The 18,175-nt window shown below is 37.9% G+C and overlaps 1 protein-coding gene across 7 annotated transcripts in view; it reads left to right on the forward strand.

The window, feature by feature from the left end:
* SLF1 (SMC5-SMC6 complex localization factor 1) overlaps positions 1 to 18,175 on the forward strand; it is an 84,491-nt gene that overhangs the window by 19,336 nt on the left and 46,980 nt on the right. For 5 of the 7 annotated variants that reach the window (XM_042855839.2, XM_065550185.1, XM_005306901.5 and 2 more), the window contains exons 5-11: positions 1,302 to 1,464; positions 6,506 to 6,640; positions 8,274 to 8,327; positions 9,776 to 9,934; positions 11,243 to 11,409; positions 14,713 to 14,850; positions 15,618 to 15,783. In XM_042855839.2, the coding sequence (XP_042711773.2) occupies positions 1,302 to 1,464; positions 6,506 to 6,640; positions 8,274 to 8,327; positions 9,776 to 9,934; positions 11,243 to 11,409; positions 14,713 to 14,850; positions 15,618 to 15,783 (982 nt within the window). The remainder of the gene's footprint in view (positions 1 to 1,301; positions 1,465 to 6,505; positions 6,641 to 8,273; positions 8,328 to 9,775; positions 9,935 to 11,242; positions 11,410 to 14,712; positions 14,851 to 15,617; positions 15,784 to 18,175) is intronic. The other 2 variants (XM_065550183.1, XM_042855840.2) reach the window with 1 other exon arrangement.

Consider the following 18,175-nt stretch of genomic DNA (forward strand, 5'->3'; position numbering starts at 1 on the left):
CTTGGCAGGGAAAGTAAACAGCCACTATTCCTGACCTGTGGCTTTAGCATTCCACTACAAGTTATCATTTTTCCACTTCCTCTTTCTTTGTTGCTGTCCCAGTGAGACACAGCTGACTACCTCTCCTTCTAGCTTGCCAACTAAGGTGTCCTTTACAAAATGGGACAGGTTTTCTTCCCTCATCTTCAGTGTCTGGGTTCTGGGTACATACATCCTGCAGCACTTCTGAAAGACATTCTGTTCTTTCACTGGAATCTTAACATGGTTCTGCAAATCCGTATTTCTTAAGAATGAAAGTAACCTTTAATAGCAACTTCATCAGCAAGACAAATGAACTGGGAGTTGTGTGCATCAGGGAATCTGTATTTTTTTCCCCCAAGACATTACCATACAACAACCTGGGCATCCCTTTGCAATGCTTTTGTGCATGAGTAAGGTAGATATTTTGCTTGCTGAAAACCTAGCTTGTGGTCAACTGTCCTATAGGTGCCAGTAACTTTTAAAAAGGATTGATTTTTTCTCTCTATCAGCTATACTTAATACTACTGTTTGTTCATCTCTGCCTTTCTCCAATTATGACTAACCTAGCATGTAATATATAAAAAGTAGGTGAGACCAGGGCATTTTATTCTTTATCCATCAATTTTTTCTAGTATATGCATCCACCAATTTAGAAGACCCCTTTTTCTCCTCTCCCACTCTGTTACCTGTCATCTTTTCTTAGAAATATAAATTGCAGCAGTGCACCTTTGGAAGTTGTGTATGGGGAAATAATTACAGGTAGTAGGCCAGGTAGTAGGCCCCCCCCCCCCGGAGTGCTGCTTTACCGCGTTATATCCGAATTCGTGTTATATTGAGTCACGTTATATCGGGGTAGAGGTGTATATCTTATGAAATCTTACCTTTCCAATTTACAGGTAAGGCAAATACCCCATTTTCAGTAAGTCCCTCTTTATTTAGATAAAGATCCACTAAGTCTCTTGAGCTATATTGCAATAAACCATAGTTCCTGTAATACTAAGTTTGATCTTTATAAAAATGCACTTGTAGAAGCTTCCTAAAAGATGAAGAAAATTAGTATTCTCTTCTAAACTGAGAAGACAGTTGTTTAGTTGGGTTACCTACTTGTCTCAGGGCTTTGAAGTGCTCAGTTAGCCTGCTAAGGAAGGAAGTGTGACTTCATACCTGACCATTTTCTGTAAATTCTGGGTGCATTGTAGCTTGTGAGCATTTAAAAAAAATACCTTTAAAACAAATTTTCAGTAAATATATATTTTAAACTGTGTGTAAATTTTTTTAAGAGTTCTAGAAGCTGGAAAGGCAATTATATATCCACCACAAAAGGAAGTGAGAGCTGTTACTCATGTATTCACTGATAATAAAAGTGTCACCATAGAGAGAGAGAAACATCTCTTTGAAGCTCCATATTATCCTGTGCAATATATAGGGGATTATCTTTTTGAGGTAAGTAAAATAAACATTCTTAACTGAAATTAATGCTTCATTAATAGTGTGTTTATTGATTAGAACATACTGCAATTCTGCCAAAAGTGAAGGGGATGCTATCAACTTTTTTTAAATGCACTTTTTTTTTTAATTCTGATCACCTTTTAAATAGCATGTGCTAACTTTTGGGGTTTTTTTTAAGTGTCATTGAGAAGATTGTGTATAGCCAGGTTTTCTGTTCTGCTTTTGGTTGGGTCGGATAGCAACACCACCAAGCACCCTCTTTCTCTGTGCACACACCTGCCTACTATCTCTTCAATTGTGGTTTATTCACTGCTGCTACTTGTAAACACATTGTTAGAGCTACAGGTATACACTTTGAGCAGTTCATGAAAGTGATGCAACTGACAAAATAGTGAAACTAACTATTCACAAAATGACAAATTAAAACTATTTCCCCCCCTGTAATTGTTTTTCTAGTATCTAAGTACAAAAATGTCAAATGGAAGTGGATTTTTTCTTCAAGTCTGACAATGTCTACTTAACTGCATTAAAACTGTACCTTAACACTTCAAAAAATCAGTTTAGTGATTTACCTTCCCTGCCCCCATGCATGAACTCATAAGTTACCCTGCATTTTCATCCAGATCATATTACAAATTCAGAAACTTACAGAAAGCAAATGCAGCTTGCCATTGGTTAATTGGACCATAGTGCCTAGTAATATTGTAGCAGTTATAAAACTGAAAAGGAACTCAAAATTGGTAGGTTCAAAACTTCGAGTCTTGCTTTTCACTCAGCACTTCACAAAGCCAAATTTTTAATGCAGTTTTAGGGAAAAAAAGCAATGTGTTCCACAATACTATGGGAAAGACCTGGGGCCATGTCTACGCTACAGGAACTATATAATATGTTGGTATAACATTGTAGTGTAGACACAGCCTACAGCAACAGAAGGGCATTTTCCATTACTGTAGGAACATCACCTCCTTGAGCAAAAGTACCTAGGCTGACGAAAGCATTTGGGTGTTAAGTCGGTATGACTACAGCACTTAGGGGTGTGGATTTTTCACACCCCTGAGTATCACAGCTATTTTGACATGAATTTTAATTACAGAGCAGGCCTTAGTCTCCTTTCAGTTTCTACTCTGTAACTTTGGCCAGGGAACGCTTTCTAAAAAAGAAGTACAGTTGTGAACATTGTACATTTGAATCTTGCTCCCATTGAGGCCAATGGTAGAACTCCTCTTTAATTTTATTGTAGCTGGATACAGCCTGGACTCCTGCAGGGAGTGTTCCATGCTGACTTGGATTGATTCTATAGTCTAATTTAGGATCTGCCTTATTTGTCCCGAGGAGGAGCTAGTTATCCAGTCCAGGGAAAATTGTGGCCACAGCTTGAGGCTTAGAGGAAGATGATGTGCAAGGAAGAAAGGATGCAGAATATTTCCATGCTAGGAATCTAATTTGGTATTTATATGCAACCTTACGATAAACCAGCATGCAACAGATTTTATTCAGAGAACTTTCAAGTATCTAAGTGGCTATAAACTGTGACATACTTGGATTTTGTCTGTTAGATCACAAATAAATAGAGGACAGGTGTAGGGAACAGACTCAGTTTAAAGGTCTTGTAAAGGAGAATTCTTCTTTATGTAGCCTGTTCATAGTCACACTTTCAGAATAGCAGTGCCTGTTGGATCACTTTTGCCTCCCCTCCAGCATCTCCCTTCTCTGTTATTGAACACTTTGATGGCAAGGCTATAAAAGGGGGTGCTGTACTTCAGGGGCTTCTGTTACTTCTAACTGTGACAGCAGATTGACCAGGAAATTCAGTGGGTCTTTCTGACATGGCTTCATTGGAGCTGATTGGTCTCAGTGCCACCTTAGTTCTCTAGTTATCCAATCAGTCTAGTTAAGTTAGATCAATGTTTCTGAACCGTTGGAACTGGCGTTCTTTGAGAATACCGGTGCATATTCACATTTTCCATTCTCCTTCCACAAATTAAGTTAAGTCTCAGAGGAAGAGGGGATGTGAGGAGGTGGTAGAAGGAACTGAGACAGCTGTAGCACAGCACTCCCTTCTGTAGCCTCAGCCTTAGAACATTCAAGACCAGTGAGGGAAGGGCACAAGAGCTACTAAAAGGTTCTGTCCGTGCATCCCAGGCGTGTGCATGTGCAGAAGTCACATTAAAGAACTCCACTTACAGGCAAGTTGCCTTCATTTTGTTATCTTGGTTTTGGCTGAATCTTATCCTTCTTAAAACAGTGTGTGACTAAAATTAATTGGTTTCATTTTGACATGGTAATGCCATCTCCGCACACTTGAACTGAAATCATTTTGCTTGAACTTGACATTGTGACAGCTGTACACTTACACTAATCTTATTTTGCATTCTGGTCTGAAGTCATACTATGGTTTTCAGAATTTTGCATTAAAGCTTCCTATGGGATGGTCATTAGGAACTCAGTTTCCTCAATTGCTTGGCACTGTGGCAAATCAGCAAAGTACATAAACATGTGCTTGATGAAGACCACATGAGTAGTCCCACAGAAGCCAATAAGACTTCTCTCATGCTTAAAGTTGATCACACATGTGAGTGTTTTGCTGATGTAGCAGGGATGGTACCTTCAGAGCACCCCTTCATGGCAGAGCATGGCCCTTCAGGCACCCCACTTTCAATGGCCAGTAACTTTCCACCATCAGAAGTATTTAGAACAAGAATCCCCTTGTGGACTCTAAAATATTAACTCTTTCCACATAGTTTCCAGTAACCCTGCAGACCCAAACCCTTCCCTCTTGGCTAAGGGATTACACAACTTTCCTTCCAGGGCTTGTGTTGTGCTTCTCCCTCTCCCTTTAAATTGCCCTGCACTGGTTCTACCTGAGCTGGCAACAGTCTTTCAAGAAACAGAACTAAAACCAAAACCTTCATAATAGTTCTTCCTCCATGCATCTCTGCTGTGGCACTGTCTTCCTGCCTCCCTCTACAGCTTGGAGGCCATGTCACACCACTGTAGTCCTTTCTCACCATGTGTCTCTCAGACTTCTGCAGGAAGCTTCTTGCTCTCAGAGTCTCCTCCTCTAATGAGGGAAGAGACAGCTTATGTACTTCTTTCTTTCCCCAGACCTTGTACTGATTGGCTGAAAGGAAGGGGAGCCTTGCCCCACCCAAACTGCAAGGTCCCAGTTCCTTAAAGATACAGTTACCTGGGTTTCCCTAGACCAGGGGTCGGCAACGTTCGACACGCGGCTGGCCAGGGTAAGCACCCTGGCGGGCCGGGCCAGTTTTATTTACCTGCTGACGCGGCAGGTTCGGCCGATCGCGGCCCCCACTGGCCGCGGTTCGCCGTCCCGGGCCAATGGGGGCGGCGGGAAGCGGCGCGGGCGAGCGATTGCTGGTCGTGGCTTCCCGCCGCCCCCATTGGCCTGGGACGGCGAACCGCGGCCAGTGGGGGCCGCGATCGGCCAAACCTGCTGCGTCAGCGGGTAAATAAAACTGGCCCGGCCCGCCAGGGTGCTTACCCTGGCGAGCCGCGTGCCGAACATTGCCGACCCCTGCCCTAGACTCTTAACCATTATCCCAGGACCACTTACTCTTCTCAGCATCTGTTCCAGAGCTCCTGGAACAGGATTTGGCTGGCCACAGTCCCCACTACCTCTTAAACAGGGCAGACCACTCTGTTACAGCAGGATTGGCGCTGGAGTGCTCAGCCCCTTGCAGGATTGAGCCTTAGTTTATTACTCCCTCAAAGTGAATGTCAGATTAAAATAGTGATAAAATAACAAGGAATGTGGCAAGATCTACAGAATAGGGGATTCTAGCTTGGAAAGCAGTGACTCTGAAAACAATTTAGGCGTCATAATAGACAAGCAACTCAGCATGAGTTTCCAGTGTGATGCTGTGACAAAAAGGGTTAATGTGGATATATAAGTAAGGGAGGTGATTTTTACCTTTCAGTGTGGCATTGGTGACACCTATACTAGAAAACTGCCTCCAGTTTTTACCTCCCTATTTTTAAAAAAATGATATTGATAGTTTGGAAAGGGAGCAAAAGAATGTCACAAAAACATTAGAGGGCTGGGAAAAATTCCTTACGGTGAGAGACTTAAAGATCTCAGTCTGTTCAGTTTATCCAAAAAAAAAAAAAAAAAAAGATTTGATTACAGTGTGTAAGTATCTTCACAGGGAGAAAATATTGGATCTAAAGGTCTCTAATTTAGTGGAGAAAGGCAGAAAAGAACCAATGACTGAAAACTATAATTTGTCTGGCTTCAGTCAGAAATTGGGCATAAATTTTGAACAGTAAGGGTGATTAACGATTGGTTGGATTAACAATTGGTTAAAACCAATTAACTGATTAATTGGTTGGATTGGATTAATGATCGGTTAAAATTAATGATGAACATTTGGTTAAAATCATGCACTGAAAATCTTTATGAAATGTATTTTCCCCATATTATACAGTACCTGACTAATTTAATTTGTAATTATTTTATAACAGCAATGGACTAAATTGTAGCTTCGCCAAAAGACCTGTGTATGGAGTCGTGTGTAGTTGTAGAATCACAATCAAACTACTAAGGGAAGAGTTTAAGACCTAGAAGGACAGGATGACTTGGAAAACTGGTTAATAAGATATAGAACCTTTAAACTGTAGGTTGCCAGCTGAGCTTCATCACTGCTAATCAGCCACCGGAAGGGATTGACATCTGATCATATTTTATTGCCCTTTATGAAATTGGGGCTTCTCTAGAAAAGGAGTTATTACAGAATAACAATTCCTGATTAACTCCCAGTGTGAACACTCTTACTTTGGAATAAGAGTGCCTTAACCCTTGGATTAAGCTAATTCAAAGTGAGAACGTCCATCCACACAGAATTAATCAGGAATAGTTATCTTTTAATTTCATACCCTATTTTAGTCCAAAATAATTTTATAAACTTTATAAAAAATATATGCAAAAATATCTAAAGAGGAGAAAAAAGGTGCAACTAGAGTTGTTTTAGACAGCAGTCTCTGTATTTGCAAGTTTTAAATCTTTTGACCTTCACAGAATGAAATACAAAATATTACTGAAGATAACCAAATGAACCATCTTTTAGCCGAACAAGAAGCCAGAGATACAATGTCTGACATGCAACTTGTTGCAATGAAAAATGCATTAATAAACCATATGTATTTTACTCAGGTAAGAAAAAAACAGGACTGTATAAACTTTTACTTGTAAAAATGTAATAAAATTCTCCCTAGGTATATTTGCCCTTCAAACACAAATGTAACAAAGATAACATTAGATTTCTTAACATCTGCAGAAATTGTAACAATATATAGTAAGTTGTAAAGTTTAAAAATTCTATACAGTATTTAGTACAATACTATTATGAGGTGATTGTTTAATATGTGTCTAATGAAAAAATGATGGACTAGATGAAATATCAATTGATTGGTCATTTTGTTTCATTTTGGTTTTTAACTGTCTTACAAAACAGTGGATTGGCCTTTAGTCTTTTTATGACTGGCCTTTAAATAACTATATTTATGTTTACGTTTGTCTCAAAACCAAAGAAATCCCTGAACCAGAAACATTTTGCTGAGCATTATGATGAATTCTTATTGCTGTGTGGAATGTATGTTAAGGAGAATAAAATTTAATGCATTCTACCCTTTTAATAATATCACAGATTTAATCATGAAGTGCATTAGGAAGTGAGGGCATTATTTCATATTTAGAAAAATGAGCAATTAATTGTTTTGAATCAGTACAGCATATATTCCCACCATAATATACTGATTGTTATTTAGTAGTTCTTATGTGAGCCCTAATATAGCAAACACATGTTTGTAGACTTATATTTATGAATATGTGTGTCTTTAGGAGCAGGTCCATGATATATATTAATACTTGTTTTATTATTATGCAGTAAGGTATGTTGTCAATTTAGTGTTGCCACATCCACAAAAGCAAAGAATAAAAATTTAACCCTCTAATAGTAAATATCGAATGCTCTTCTACCCACAGGCACATGACTTATCAAAACCACAACTACCATACATCAGACCATTCGCTACAACCTTACTTCTGCCCCCATCTTTTCCTTCCTCTTACACACCTCTCCAAATGCTAGTAGTTGTGGATGTTTGGTGGATGGCTAGTTATGTTGGGAGAGGGTCACTTGCTAAAGGGTTGTGCACAACGATGGGTGTGTGCCCCAGGGGGTTAATGAAGGCTGGCATTCCCAGGTGGCATGCTTTTTTAAGGTGCAGTTTTTGTAATGTCCATTAATAGAACCATAGTGATGGCCCCTAGCTGGATGTAAAAATGATTTTACACTTGTATTTAGTTCCTTTTATCTCATAGGCTCCCAAAGCACTTTACAGAATAAACGCTAGTGTATATACAACATCTCACCATTGGAAAAACAGAAAAGAAAAGAAAATCAAAAGTATGCTTAAGTGCAAATTAAGTATCTTAAACTGACCCTGTCTTCACATAGCAACAGTTTGAAACAAAAAGTGAAGAATAATGCATTAATTCAAATTGCAGGACAATTTAGATTTGAAGAATGAAATTGCCCAGATTATTGTTGACTCAGGACACTTCTTGTTGAAGCCTACCCTTGTTAAAAGTTTCATAAGAAGTATACCTTCTATTTCTATAAAAATGAGAACGAACTGTTACATTTGCATTTATTTTTTAACCACTGGTTAAATATCTTTTTTTTAACACTGATGTATGTTTTGCTGGTCATTAAATGTAGCATTTTGTCATTATCCAATCTAAGGGTTTTCATGTATGCCCTTGATTTATTTCTGTTTTACAGAATGTGAAACGGAAGTCTACTCAAATAGACCAACTGAGTGGATGTGGTACAGAGGTAAGTACCTGTAATTCATGATTTCTGAGGGTGTAAGTTATAATAGTTCAGTACTTATCCATCTTCCCTGATAAGGGATCTGTTTTTTGGAGCAGGTTTTTTCAGTTGATAATTTTTCACCTCTCCCAGAAAGGAACTTGACAGTTGTAGGCATTGGACATCACTGTAGTTTCCATTGTGGGGGTGATTATGTGAGGCACCCCGTGGCTTTAGAAATTTTATTCTGTGATAGTTTTCTACCAAGCTCTCAGAAGGCACACCCAACAGAACGAAGACTTCCTACAGTATATACGCTTAGACTATGTCTACACTTACAACGGCATGTACAGTAGATTCTGTACACCGAGGTATAAATAAAGTGTAGACAGTGAGACACTGCTTAGGCAAGTAAAAACACACCAGAACCTGAGAGTATATATCCTACATGACTTTCTACATGCCCAAGCAGTGCCTCCTCCATCTGCACTACTGTTTTTAGCAGTATAGCATCCTGGTGCTGGAGCAGTTCCTTGCGGTGGGGAAGGGTTCAGTCTGCTTCCCACTGCTTTCCCCCCCTTTCACTGCCACGTATAGCTACACACTGCAGTGTGGAAACTGCCTGCACTTCACTGCAGCATGTAACTACGCATACCCTACATACCAGTGCCAGTGTAGACAAGGCCTTAGAGCAGGGGTCGGCAACGTTTGGCACGCGGCTCGCCAGGGTAAGCACCTGGCGGGCCGGGCCAGTTTTATTTACCTGCTGACGTGGCAGGTTCGGCCGATCGCGGCCCCCACTGGCCGCGGTTCGCCGTCCTGGGCCAATGGGGGCGGCGAGAAGCCGCGACCAGCACATCGCTCGCCCGCGCCGCTTCTCGCCGCCCCCATTGGCCCGGGACGGCGAACCGTGGCCAGTGGGGGCCGCGATCGGCCAAACCTGCCGCGTCAGCAGGTAAATAAAACTGGCCCGGCCCGCCAGGGTGCTTACCCTGGCGAGCCGTGTGCCGAACGTTGCCGACCCCTGCCTTAGAGAGTAAGTGCAGTTAAATTGCTGGGGCTTAAATAATAATATATTCTGTCTCCATCTCCTGAGATAAGTATATCCTGCAAAGTAGGGAGTGCTTTTAGCGGGAGTTCAAATCAGTAGGGGTTAGGAGCAGTGAGGCCCTTGCAGAAGATATCAGCATATCAGTGGATCGCACTATAAATTAGTAATTACTTTAAATTAGAACTGTTGTTTTCTATATCTTAAAACAATTTCTTACCTTGTTATATGCTGATCAAAAATATATACATATCTTTTGGCTAAAGAAATTTTGTATAAAGATTCATAAATGTTTCCTTTTTGTATTTAAAGGGACTGAACTTTTAGTTGGTTCTCATTTTTTCTTTTAAGATAGAACTGTTTATAAATCTTTTATTCAGCCATTCTTTCTATACAGTTATTCACAAATATTTGCCATTCCTAGGTTAAAAATATTGAGCTCTCCAGAGGTATATTGTGTATACTTGAAGGACTAGTAGAAGGACATTTCTTTACTGATGTAATCGCAGAACTTGCTGCTACTCAAAAATACTTCATCCCTCCTGTGCAGCTTCTTCATTCTCTTCTCGAGCATATGCTACAGGTGAGAACTAAAGGCTTGGTCTTTCGCAGTATTAAACTGGGGGAGGGAATGTAAAAAACGTGGTCTTAGTCAGATACCAATGGTATATTTTAAAAAAGAGTGTCTTCATCCATGATTTCTTTAACCAATGTTCCCTTAATCACTACTTCACCAGAATATACTGTCAATATATTGTTGAAACAGTAAAATCTCAGCATACCATGCAAGACAGAAAAGCATTCAGAACGAGCAAATAAATATTATCTTTTTCATACTGTCAATATTACCTAATTTAGGACTGTACTATCTATATGTATGCAGGTAACAAATTATAGAAAGTTACATTTTTGTATCAACTGAGATTATAGTATATATTAGGATAACCACTCAAAGACCATAGAGGACATCCATGGATAAAAGTGAAATGCTTGAGTGTGCACTTGCACTCACTCTCAATTTTTTCTCCAGTACAGTTTATTTAAATAATTGAAAATAATCGGAAACCAAATAGTATTTTTCATTAGCCCTATTAATGTAGTACCCATCTTATTGTTAAATGCTGTCCTTATATGTAAATGTAAAAACAGTTACAGAAAGGAAGAGTAAGCAGTGAGGTTGAAGCTTTCCATTACTTTGAGAAACAGCAGGTTCTTCTGTAATTTTGCATAAATTAGCCATAGATATTGAGCCCACTTAAAAAAATCTTGTCTAGACAATGCTAAAATCATATGCATTTATCAACTCTTAAGTCAAACCATAAATTATCCTTATCAAATGCAATGCAAGTCATTTTGGTTGGCAGCAATAGAAATCTTGGTCTCTGAATAGCATAAAGATAATTTGTAGGAAACCGGTCAGAATTGGAATGAATTGTAAATTGGTCAGGAACAGGATTAAGCAAATAGTGTAACTTGCACTGTTTTGTTGTTGTGATTCTGCAAAATGAGTGTGACTTGCACACACACACGGGTCTGAATTGGTAGTTGCCAGCACGGCAACGAGCAGGAGGGTGTATATAAAGCAACTGCATACAGACTTACACTGCATCATTCCCAACCCTGTAAGAGATGAAATTCACTGGTATAAATGAGTTAATATCGGAGCTGAATACCATTTTGGGGGCAAGTTACCCTTATTTTTTTCCTTTTCTGTGCAAATTACAATATTTTGCCTCTTGTATTCCTCCCCCTCAGTTTCCCACATGATATTAAGCTAACATTTGTCATCAGTGAATTTGAGTTTTGGATGAGTATGACTAACACAAAAGTTCTTCACTAATAAGTCTTTGCCCAGTACAGACCCAATATTTATTTCTTATTTTTAAAACAGGGAAATACAGACACAGTATTCTCTGCTAAATTTTTTCACATCTTGTATATTCTTCTTCAACTTGATCCTCCTTGGAAGTCTCCTTCCATGTTAAAATATTATCTGGAATTTCTTCAGTGTCCTATTTGCATGAGAGGAACATGGTCTCTGCTAGAGATGCTTGTGAGGTAAGAAGCAGTTGGAAAGGTTTTTGTTTGTTTGTTTGTTTGTTTGTTTGTTTGTTTGTTTGTATGTTCTCTTGTTTTGGGGACTTCTCTCTCTCTAAAAGCTTAGCTAAGTGAAAACAATTAATATCACACTTTTTCATAAAAAGGTCTCCTTAGTTAAAAATGATAGAATTTACATATAAAGGGAAGCCCTATTATATGGAAGTCACTTTTTCAATGTACTCTAATTAGTTCATTATAAGTGAAGATTTTCTATACCTAGAATAGCATTTGTACATTTCAGAACTTTTATTATAAATTTCAATTAATCTGAGTTCACTGAAAATGGTTGTCACTATAGAGGAAAAAAATCATACATTTATTGTTTCTCCCCTTCTTTGCATTTCTATATTAAATGTTTGAGCATAATTATTTGTATATTATGTGGCTTTTGACAATCTAGATCAATGTTTATTACTACTGGGTTTTGTATATCTATTTTGCTGCAAATAAAACAGTATAAATCTTATCTTGTCAAATATGCAGTTTTATGTTGTATTTTGATTTTAAGCATGAAATTTGCAGACTTGTGCATTGGTCCTAATTAATCACTATACAAATACAAGACTCAGGACAGCTTCCTTTTGGGTGCTTCCACCTGGTAGAAGGAGAATTTCTGGTTTCTGACTTTTGTGAACAGAAACTGATTGATCAATTCCATCTCTGGAAAGAGTGACTGCACCTCAGTTCATCACTGTGTGATATCTTCTCTAGTTTAACATTGAAGTACTTTAATATGGCAATGTTGACCAGTATAGAAATGCATACAGGGTTTTTTTGTTTAAATACATCCTTCCATATTCTGAAACAATTGTAAGTATAAACTGTTGTTACACTCACATACAAACTCCATTCACTTACAAGGAAGGTCATTAAAATGCCCATTCCTCCATTATTAAAGTTCAATGAAATCACCAGTCCAAGGCAGCCTTTATCATTTGTCTTAATAGCCAGTCATCATACTATCCAAATGCACACTTCTCTCCCCAGCAAACTCCCTCATACTTCCTAACATATAGCCAGTCATAATGCACATACCCAGTTCCTCTACATCACAATCAAACACACAACCCATCCACCAAGGCTACAACTGGGTAGTGTGGAAACCTCTGGAAGAGGTTTGCAGGGAAGACATGAATGTTGTATATTCATAGCCTTCTTACCTTCCTAGTGCACTGTGTAGGGAGCTACCAGGAGGGTGAATAGCAGTGTGGGGGACAGAGGTAAGGTGGGGTTGTATTGCAGACTTGAGTTGGAAAGGTTATGCGTAGGTAGACAGGGACTCTGCAGCAGGCCTGGGGTGGGGAGCCAAGTCACTGTGGCAAGCCATAAGAGCTTGAGCTGCCAGGTGCTGGTGCCTTAACTTCGTAGCACACCAAGGCACTGGTTCTGTAGGGAGTCCTTGATGTGTTCATGTTTTCCTACCTCTGTCAAATAATTTAATACTAGCATTTGAAAGCTGATACACCATACTTTCAAGAACAGACAGAGAAAATAGTTGAAAACTAAAATGATTATCCTGATGATGGGTAGAAAAGAGATGGCTGTGTGATTTATTTTTTTGTGGGTGGATGAAGAAGAGGAGGCAACTCCTTGAATTTAAAAGCCATATGTTAGGTGCAGGGCTTGAAAAAGCCACTTGCTCATGACCAGAGGTAACTTTTCCAGGGTGAGTGAAGAAGAAAAAGTTGAATCTGTGTAATTTTATATAGGAATGCTTTGCAAAGCACTGTTCTAAGGCGGCTTATTGTCAAACCATCCTGAACAGGGAAGGAAGGCACTCAAACTCAGAATGACTTCAACAGACATAGGACATTGGGATAATAGGTGGCTTATACAATTCAATGTAGGAAACTTAAGCTAATGGGGTTTTAATTTAAAAAAAGAAACAAGAAATAAACCCATTAATGTTCAGATGCTAAAAAATATCTGAGATTTGGGGATATAATTGTTGATAATGCTCTTCAGACCTTTGGCAGAAGACTTAATTGTAGAAAAATACAAAATGAATCAGGGCTGGATATATCAAGGGTATGCCAATGCCAATGTCAAATTCCTCCAAAAATGTAAACTAGAAAAGATGTTCTGCTCTTGCTCTTAAAACAGTTTATCATGTTGTTAAATTATGATGTTTCATCAAGGTGTGGCTAAAATGATATGCAAATAGGATCTCATCATGGAAACTCTTACTCATATGAGTAAAGGTTTACAGGCACATGCTGTGGTTTCCAAAGTGCTAGGAAATCTTTTGGAATTAAAGCCTTTTTATAAATGTTCTATTAAATACAAGAACTCTGCCCCTCCACAAGGAATTCCCTTCCTTCTCCAATGCACAAGGAAATGTGCTAAATGCAACAATAATTTACCTCATACTATAACATGCACCTTTAATTAAAACATCCCCTCCCCCTCTCCAAAATAACACATGAGATCAAACACCTAATCAGTGAACATGCCAGCACAGAATATATATTTTAAATATTGCTGAAAATCTGGCCTTAAATCATTAGTGGTATTGGTATGAAAATATACATTTACTTACAATATATAAGAAACACAAGTTAATGTCCTTTAAGTAAAATTTAATTTGAGTAGAACTCACTCTGTGCACTGGGTCAGTACAAGGCTTATGCATTACTTAAATTCTACTTAGTTCTTCAGAATAGAACTGACGTGAGTAGTGCCTTGCATTGGCCCTCTGTACACTGGTGAAGTTCAACCTTTGTACGCAAATAACTAACATTCTTCATTTTTGTTTTTAATCTGAACATAGAGAAATTCTCTCCTAAATTGATATACCTCTAACTCGATATAATGTGACCCAATATAACACAAATTTGTATATAACGTGGTAAAGCAGTGCTCCGGGGGGGGCTGCGCACTCCGGTGGATCAAAGCAAGTTCGATATAAAGCGGTTTCAGCTATAACGTGGTAAGATTTTTTTGGCTCCCGAGGACAGCATTCTATCTAGGTAGAGGTGTATTGTATATGCCAAGTTTCATCCTGAGCAAAGTTTTGACCAAGTTAAAGAATCCTTCAATTATTCTCACGTTCATGTTCAAGTGTGACACCAGTAATGGGGTCACTATGTTTTGTCATTTTATTAATTATGATTATTTCTGAACTGCTGACTTGATTGCATTTACAAAACCTCACAAGTATGTTATTGCAAATTTGGAACTAAAATGTCAGAATTGCCTCGTGCATTAATTAGTCAGTAGATCATTTGAAACTTAAAGAATTTCTGGTACTTTATTTTTCAGATCTTGCCTTTACTGCAAAAGCTTTTGTCATGCAGTCTCTGTTTCAGAAAAAATAAGTGAACAGAGGGTGGTTCACAAAACATTACTCAAGTTTTTCTTTAATTTAGTGAAAGCTGAAGTACAGGCTTTAACCAGAAGGTAAGTTTTATAGGAGAATACTTTACTTTCTTCTTCTGTTTAAAAATTCAAACCCATTTCTCAATCCACAATGGAATTGTACCGTATCTTTACTATACTTGCTGTCTCTGAAATGGGATGCTGTCCTCATAGAGATTTGAAAGTAGTGTTTGGCCATGCACTTGCTAAATGTTTCCTCTGAAATCTCTCATTTCTTTGCCTGTTTATAACTAGCTTTCATTATGTTAAAAGAATATTCTGCCTGGATGTTAGTATGGAGACTTCTAATTTTTTACATATTATTTTCCCACTATGTTATGTGTGTGGATAGGTGTTTAATTTTGTTTCATAAGGGGGTGAGTTTGTAACTTTGCAGTTCTTAGATTTTTTTTTCAATGTCTCACAAATTCTTAATGTGAAAGTCCTTGAACATACAACATACATGTTGTTGTCTTTTTTTAATCTGTAAGCACTTGTATTCTCTCATCCTCCCTAATCAATGTAAATGAATAGATGTATGTATGATTGCCTTATAAAGTAAAAATTTTCCTTTTGTTCAAACTGTAATTATATTTATATAATATTAACACAACATTTGAGTTCCTTCACTTTGGCTGTCATTATTTTACATATATTATTCATCAAAAATAGTGTATGAGCTTTCTGTGCTTAAAAATTACCAAACCTTTGTATGTTTTGACAGGAGATGTGTTATCTGTCGAGTAACTATAGTAATCAAATTGGCATAAAGCTTTAGGTTTTGTTCACTTTTTCTTTTTCTTGTATAGATTATGTGAAGGGGCCAATTCACAGCTTCTGCAAGTTATGCCACAGACAGTTCTTCTGAAGACCTTTTGGTTGGGAAATGAAACCTCTCTGCTTTTTACCAAACATATAAATATTCTGGTAGATTGGGTCATATATTCCTATAGAGAAAAGTTCAAAACAAATGATGTGAGTATGATTCATTTTCTATAAAAAAAATAATAATAACAATAATGAAGGTCAATGTATTTTTTTAAAAGCATTTATTTCTTCACTCCTTTCTGAGAAACTACATTCAAGTATCAAAGCTGCTTGTTACATCTGCCTTTTGTTGTGAAGCATGCTGACTTTTGCTCCACAAAAGGAAATGAACTGCTCTATAAGGTTCTCGTATATTGATCTGTAAAGAGGAAATGTAATGGAGTCATGAGTGGTTTTCTGGTTGCATTCAGATGTTCATATGCCTTTACCAGCAGGTGTTACTACAGTCAGTAGGGACATAAGGTTAGGACGCCTTATCAAATAAACTGTAACCAATGAGTTAATTATCTTATTTTACAATGAAAAGTGCTTTTTAGAAAAAATTGTATTCAGTAAAAATTGTCTGAAGGATAGAACTAATGAAACAAATGGGGTTTTGTTTTATACACCTTTTTTAACCTGAAACTTTTTCTATGAACTCACCAGTTTTCTTCCCAATCCCTTGAATTTCCTTAAGTGCCTGCTCTAGTTCTTTTTCATCCAAACAGAATGGAAGACAACGTAACTGCTGTTCCGTGGCATGCTGGCCAGCAGGACCATGACCTGAACTGAAACTGGCTGTCTTCTAGTGTATACCACCCTTGCCCCCACCCTTGCTAAAGCCTTTCTGAAGTGTCTTTGACTATTCAGTTCCCATACAAAAGTACAAACTCGTCACCGTTCTTTAAAAATTATTGTGGAAGTATAGAATACATAGGCAACACACATCTTTTCAGCACTATCACAAAGAAAGAAAAACATTTCCAATGTACTACCTGATTGTTTTGTATAGTGTGAAGAAGGCAGAGGGGTTTAAACACGTTGAAAGCTTTGCCCAGGTTACTTTAATTCTAGCCAGTCCACCTACTGTTTTTGAGAGATGGCGAAACAAGCCAGGCAGAAATAAAGTATTGTCTTTATCCCTAGTCAAGATATATACATAAACATACATATATTTCAGGTGACTAGATTTAGGTTTCTAAATTCATATTACCAGCTTAAACAAGTGGCATGATGTTTTTTTTCTGAGCACCAAGAAAGCAATTGTCCAGTTGACTTTCAGTGGGAATTCAATACTGCTTGAAAATCAAGCCATTCTTTTAGGTTCCTAAGTGTAAATTCTGGAGCTTAAATGTAGGTACCCGCTTTCTTTTTTTAATCTTGCCCTTTCTTCTGTTCAAAAATTCCAACTTTTTAAACTATACAGTGTTGCAAATTGTATTGTTTCTTCTGTAAGTACAATATTCACTTGAGGACAAGTAGCCTACAGTATAAGGTGTATGGATTAAAAAGAAACAGAAAACTTTTGACAAGACTGAACTGTAGTATCAAACATACACAGAAGTCTGCAATAGACTTAAACCTAAAGTATCAGTTGTCCTTTTCCACAAAAACAAGGTTCCCATTGCTGTTCAACTTTCATTTTATACGCTACATTGTATAACATCCTAGCAGATGTGAAATCTGGTCTTAAAATGCAGCTATATTATATTGTTCCCTGACAAGCTACCATGTTGTGATGTTTTGCTTTGCTTTGCTTTTTTTTAAATAGCCCTCATTCCTTAGCTGTGCATTTAATTTCTTTGCCTCACATTTTTAACAAAAATAAGATCTAGAAAAAATGTTTTGTTAGTAAGCTTGTATCAATAACTTGCTCCCTGATATGTGCAAAGCTCACTATTATCCCTTTCTGTGCTTTCAGTTTTGAGCTATTGTCTGCAAAACTTGGGTACCAAACTTTGTCCAGATAGATGAAAAGATGAGTTCAAAAGAAATACCCTCAGGAGCAAATCCTCCCCATCGGTACATAGCTAGCTGTGCATCTCTTTTCTATTTCTTTGTTTTAGAGATGCAGAAGGAAAATTTGGAGTGTTGAGCTTAGCAAACAGGGAGCAGAAATCCCCTTCTCTCCATAAACTTCGGTATGGGGAGGATTGGTGAGAACTGTCTGGTTGTTATTAATAACCAGTTTATAGATATATGAAGTAAGCAATCATAGTTAAACCCTACAAAATCAAAGAAAATATTTCATAGAATCATAGAATATCAGGGTTGGAAGAGACCTCAGGAGGTCATCTAGTCCAGCCCCCTTCTCAAAGCAGGACCAATCCCCAACTAAATCATCCATTTAAGTGAGTTTACTTAGAAAAGAAGCTTTCTTAAGATAGGCAAATAAATGGAATATTAAGAATCTTAAATCCAATTAAGTCCCACTATTTTTCTGTTACCAATGTTTAGGTCTGTCTCCTCTCCAGGAACATAGGCCAACCTTTTTGAGATTAACTGGATAAACTTGGTATTTTAGTTTACAATATTTGCATATCCCAACAAATTATTACAA

This window comes from Chrysemys picta, chromosome 6 (assembly GCF_011386835.1).
Source record: "Chrysemys picta bellii isolate R12L10 chromosome 6, ASM1138683v2, whole genome shotgun sequence".
Classification (NCBI taxonomy): Eukaryota; Metazoa; Chordata; order Testudines; family Emydidae; genus Chrysemys; species Chrysemys picta.